Source organism: Saccostrea echinata, unplaced genomic scaffold, assembly GCF_033153115.1.
Source record: "Saccostrea echinata isolate AGI-Se365-2 ecotype Australia unplaced genomic scaffold, CSIRO_AGI_Sech_v1 ptg000029l, whole genome shotgun sequence".
NCBI lineage: Eukaryota > Metazoa > Mollusca > Bivalvia > Ostreida > Ostreidae > Saccostrea > Saccostrea echinata.
The window spans coordinates 17,231,273-17,237,145 of NW_026889778.1; the positions used below are offsets into that span (position 1 = coordinate 17,231,273).

Here is a 5,873-nt window from a genome sequence, read left to right on the forward strand (position 1 = left end):
CCATCTCTGTGATTTACTATATGGATATGATTATTTGCTGTTCTTGAAAAGAAAAAAAAAGAATTAAAGATTTTTTCTTCTATATATTTTTATGTATACTTTCTGTTCCTCTATTGTGACGCCACCTTACTCCCTTTGGGTCATGATTTAACAAACCTGAATCAACCCTACCTGAGGATGATTCTATATTACATGTAATATGACTAATTATGGTTTTCTTCTTAAGAAGAAGAAGATTTTCAAAGATATTTCCTATATATTCCAATATATTTACATTTCAAAATATTCTGTATGAACTTATCAGAGATCACATGTCATAGCGTGATCGAATCACATAGCGAGATGACATCTTGCTTAATTAGATATTTCTGTCACAGTGAAACAGATTTCGAAACTTCTAAGTCGTTTAAGCGATGGAAAAGATAGAATTTTTAAAACATGTATGTTTCTTTGTTCAACAAATGATCGTGAGATCTTTCTTCTGTGTGAGGAATGTTTGAATTAGCCTAAAATCGCGCTTACCTTTTTAACCCGAAATTCCTTTAAAGGTATGTAAACTAAAGACGATACCACCGATTTTGACTTCATATATAGAGAAATCATACAATAATAGTAAGATAATTCTCAGTAGCGATCATTGTTCTTTCATTATGAACAGATATTTCCGGAACTGGAGTGCTGAACGTCAATTTAAATATTCAAATGTTGGAGCGAGGCGAACTCTCAAGACCAAACAGCGTCTATGTCATTGCGCGTCAAAACATAGCGTACCCTTCGTGTAATAAATGCAGTTCTACTGGGAATATTTGTCCAAATGTAAATATATGTGATAATCAACAATGATTAAAAGTTTACTGGGAAATGAACTTGGTGGGTACGTGTTCAAATCTACTGAGGAGCCCTTCTCGCTTCCCAGGATTTGATCACCTGACCAACCAAGTTCATTTCCAAGTGAACTGTTTTTTTATTTCTTTAGTAAATATTTGATTCTCTGTTGTGACCACGTCCTATCTCCGGGCTGATAATTTGAGCAAACATAAAGGAATAATCTCAAAGGTTTGGGTGCTATTTTTTTAAACAATAAATTAGCATGTACATGTGTGAAATACATAATTAGGACACTCCATTATAATTGCAAGCTCAAAAGAAGTTTGCTGATTATCAGAATATAAATACTAGCACCCGTCTGTGAAGTCTGTTTACTGCCGTCATTATTGCTCGGCATGGTTTCCGAAGATAGCCGACTCAGCAGGGAGATGCTGACCATCTTATCATTTACACTTTTGATGCTTAGTAGCAGAGAATGGAGACGGAAGAGGTAAGTTTTTACATTTAAAGCATGAATAATCTTAAAATGATACTAGAAAATTACTATTTACATGTATTTTTCTCTTAAAACACAACTCATTTGAACAGAGTGACCTCCAGCGGATTTCAATATGTGAGGGGCCTCATAAGGGTTAATTGATCTATGATCAACACTAAAGTTAGTATAGTGATGTTTATGGTTTTCTGTTTCTGATTGAAAAAAAAAAAGAAAATCATATTACACTACCAAAATCCCATTTTCTAATATAAATTTACAATTTAAAAAACTATAAAAGAATAACAATGTGCAAAAATTAGAATAACACTTTATAATTGGAATTACAAATTGCAATCCTTGATATAAATTTCGAAGACTTCCAAGTCTAAAATTTGAAATTGAAATTGAGCTTTTAAATTTTTAATTTGAAATATAAATTTATACATTAATTTTATAAAGCATATGTACATCTTTATACATGTATATATCTACAAGAAAAAAAAGCATGTTCCATATATCACTGTATACCAAATATTATTGAATTTATACAGATTTTAATAAACAGACCTCTGTAAAATTATTTGACTAAAAATGTTGAGAGTTTGCTACTATATATTTTTTTGCACATTTAAAATATGTAGCATATGAGGATTATATATCGAAATCCATTTTAATTTTATGAATCATATTAATTTTATCAAATTGTATTTTATTTTTTTTTTTAATAATATTAATTTTATTTTAGAATTTCAATTTATCGAGACAAACTTCTTCCTCCCCAGAATCCTCATCCTCCTCAGATTCGGGAAGGGATATACATTCTGAAAATTCTCAAGTTCTGCTGTGCTCCTGTAAATAACTAGATTGTGTAAATAATTTTTCTGACATTTTAGTTTTAGCAATATAACAAAAAAAAAAGATCTTACAATAATTATTTCATGTATATAAAACTGACCTGCAGTTAAGATAGTAGGTCACATTGTTCTGGAGACGCTTATCTAACACAATCTCCCTCAAGGCCACATGAGCTGGAGAATCCTTTTCTAACCATCCCTTTGTAGGTTCTTCAGTCAGTGGTGCATGGTTGCATTCGTTAATATCACTATAGGGCAAAACCCAAGTGTGTACATTAACTGTGTGGTGGAGGATTCCTATCCATTTTCCCTTGAAAAGTAAAATCTATTTTAGACCAGTTTTCGTAATTGTATGAAACACTTTTGCAAGATATATATTTTTTGCATTTGGAAACTTACAATAAACTCCTCCTTTGTGTTTGAGATGGTAGCTGTGTACCAGTAATGGTTGACATCTTTTGTCCATGATAGTATATCTTTTTGGTTTTTCTGCTGACCTGCCTAAAATACATGAATAAACACATTGCACAAAATATTCCTAAAGATATCAATTATTCAATTATGTTGAATGAAGATTTAATATTCAAAAATAAATAAGAGTATTCAAATATGCTTAATTTAAAGTTACCTTGATGATTTCTTGCTAAGTTTTTCGTCTCAAGCCAAATATCAAAAGAATGTCTTATGTCTGGGAAGTCTTTTTCTGCAAAAGTATCAAATAAAGACCATTCTCATTTCATACAATAACCTATATGTACATGTGATTTACATATATAGTAATATACATATTGATTGTTTTGTTTACGGAGGCAACTTGCACATGAGCATCTGTAACAACTTCAACAATATGAAGTCCCTTGCCCAGAAGATATCTCAAGCCCTGGACAAAGCAAGCCTTCTCGAGATTCGTGCTTTTTTTCTCTGTCACCCGCTTGTCCATAGTAATTATGTACAGAATGGTCTTGGTGTCATACTCCATGAAAGTATAGGAGCAATATTGAGCAGTGTGACCGGGGCTATCCATTCTGCCATCTCCTTTAATTAAAAAAAGAAAACATATAATGATAAATAAATCAACGTGATAAGTAAAGACATTAAGGCTATTAGCATTTTTCATAAACTTTCCCCCCATAATTTCTTTGGTATAATTGAAAAAGATATCTACCAAGTATTGTTATATCTCTTCCTTGAAACTGGTTAGAAACAGTGTCGTGATGTTCCGTCCAAAATTCATCCACTGCTGGAATCAAGTATGTCCTTTGAATTTTGTAAAATGAGTTTTTGCTCACAATCGGTAACTTCAGGATTTTCGCCATCATTGACACCTTCTGATAATTGCCTCCAGAAAGTAAAATTGAAGAGGAGAGCATCAAATCCCCTAAATGCATTCCTCTGTTTAGGACAGGCTGTGAGCACCACTGCTGTGCTTGATGTCCATCAGAACAATGCTAAAATTAATCCATACGAAAATAATTTGTTTCCAATTAATGATAGGGTACTTATTAAAAAATGAGATTGACAAGTAATTTTTTACCTACCCATTTAAAATAGAGTGCTGATCCAACAACAGCTTTCTCCAAAAGCACTTGTTTTTTGCATCCTTTAAACTGGCAGTTTGGCAGGACACGTAGTTCTGCTAATGTTATTAACTATGAGAGGTAAACAATGAAAGGGTGATCTTCCTTACAGCCCTCAATCTCCTCTTGGGTTAAAATTTTGGCAACACCCGGGCGTAAATCACCATTTGATTCCTCATCACAGCTATCCTCGTTCTCTGATTCCTCAACCATGGCTTCTGTCTGAGTGTCCTCTCTTATGAAAGTGGTTAAAAATTTTTAAAAGTTGTAATGTTTAAACATGCAGTAATGATAATTGAAAATATTAAGATAAGAAAGTAATTTATATATTATACTGACTTATACAATGACAAGGTGTCCTTGCAATACATACCTAATCGTCATTATGTAACTAGGTTCATAATCTTCATCTGATGAATCCTCTGATTCCTCGTCGGTGTAGTTTTCTGATCAACAGATTGAGAGACTGAAAAAACAAAAGTACCATAAGATACACTGATTATAAGAAATATTCAAATATATATATCAGTAACAACAAATATTAGTATTTCTGATGTATATCTAATCTTAAAAGCATCAAGGAACTAATTTTAATTTATATGATATCCATTAACTTAAATAATTATACTTACTCTAAAGGATTCAAGAAACTGCTTGGAGTTTTTGTTTTCGAACCAGTTTTCACAAACTGTTCTACACCAGATAAATCTGAATTTCTAAAAGTAAAACATAACATCTTTACATGTATATTGATATATCTTTCAAGAAAATTCAAAATTTAAAGAAGAAATTGCCAATCTTGTTGCTTATTTACCTGTCCCCCTTTTCCAGATCTGAAGATATTTCAGATAAATCTGAGAATTTGGGTGGGAAAATTCTAGTTGCTGGTCCTGGTGTTGATGTTACTGCATTTAATGCAGTTTTTACTTTCTTTGGAGAACTTTCCAATGCCAAGATTTCATTTCTTTATAAACAAAATGTATGTGCATATAGTACATTTGATACATTGATCTACTAATCTAATTTCAATAAAATATCATTAATCTAATTTCTGAAATACTGTACACATAGCATTGTATTACACAAGCAGAAATGATAAAGCAGAAAGTTTTATCTCTCTATTTTTCCCTCCTCTCTCCTTTGTTTAACAATGAAAATGTACCCCCTGGGGGCCCCTATCAGCTTTCCCGATTTGTTTACATATTGTTTACATTTGTTAATCCACATTTTCTTTCCGAAATATTGCAGATTTAGATAAAAATATCAGATAAAACTCATTCCTATTACTATTTACTTATACTGATATCAAGATTTACTTAGCAGCTTTTGTGAAAATGGACATTATTTTACTTACCGATCAAGCAAGTACTCTGCTACATCAGCATGCGATTTAAGCTGCAGTGTCTCTTTTAATTCCATCCATCGATCATATACTGACCACCTATAGCTATTCTGCCTTAATTATATATTGACATAACCAAACTTCTGTTACGTTTTCTCGCCGAATCTGTTAAAGATCGTTTTCTCCCACGTGTTGATCTCTTCTCCTCCGACATCTTCACCTACTCTGACCTCTGTCAGGGATGCGCAGTTTGTTTTACGAGCAGGGTCAGCAGGGGTCTTCGTGAATGGAGCAAAGACAAAAGCCGAATTTTTGTGTTTTTAGTTTGTTTATCAAATAAGTGATTGGTGAGGCACTCTTCCGAGTGCAAAACTGGGCAGATCAACATTATTTGACAAGGTCCATTAAACAAAATGCAGAAAAAAAGCATATCTTTTTGTTTAAAGAAACCTTAGAGACTATCCCTTTAAATCTACACTATGTAGTAAAGTTTTCACATGAGTTTCATCTTTTCTTACCCAATTGTTTTTAGAACATTTTTAAAAGATGCCATTAAATTTGAATTATTCTTAATCATTTTCTCTTGATAAAGGACATTACCTTCCATGTGAATATAAACCTTAACCTCTGTTACTCAAGGATGCTTTGTAGCAAGTTTGGTTGAAATTGGCTCAGTGGTTCTGGAGAAGAAGTCGAAATTAAAAAAAAAATACAGATAACACATGACAAACAGACCGACGGACACCGAACACTTTTCAATCAGAAAAGCTCACTTGAGACGTTCAAGATGTGCA

General features: G+C 32.5%; 1 protein-coding gene and 1 long non-coding RNA gene across 2 annotated transcripts; both read right to left on the reverse strand.

Annotated features, from left to right (window-relative positions):
- Positions 1–2,055: 2,055 nt before the first annotated feature.
- Positions 2,056–3,723, reverse strand: LOC133195031 (uncharacterized). The gene is made up of 7 exons (XM_061330917.1): positions 3,699–3,723; positions 3,326–3,608; positions 2,959–3,195; positions 2,774–2,863; positions 2,560–2,657; positions 2,262–2,470; positions 2,056–2,155 (listed from the first exon to the last, which is right to left on the reverse strand). Exons 2-7 carry the CDS (start codon positions 3,546–3,548, stop codon positions 2,056–2,058), a joined length of 957 nt encoding a protein of 318 aa, XP_061186901.1. The 5' UTR covers positions 3,549–3,608; positions 3,699–3,723.
- A 387-nt stretch (positions 3,724–4,110) lies between these two features.
- On the reverse strand, positions 4,111–4,664 carry LOC133194567 (uncharacterized). Its single transcript, XR_009722116.1, has 3 exons — positions 4,552–4,664; positions 4,370–4,453; positions 4,111–4,203 (listed from the first exon to the last, which is right to left on the reverse strand). It is a non-coding gene; the product is annotated as an uncharacterized LOC133194567 (long non-coding RNA).
- Between the last annotated feature and the right edge of the window lie 1,209 nt (positions 4,665–5,873).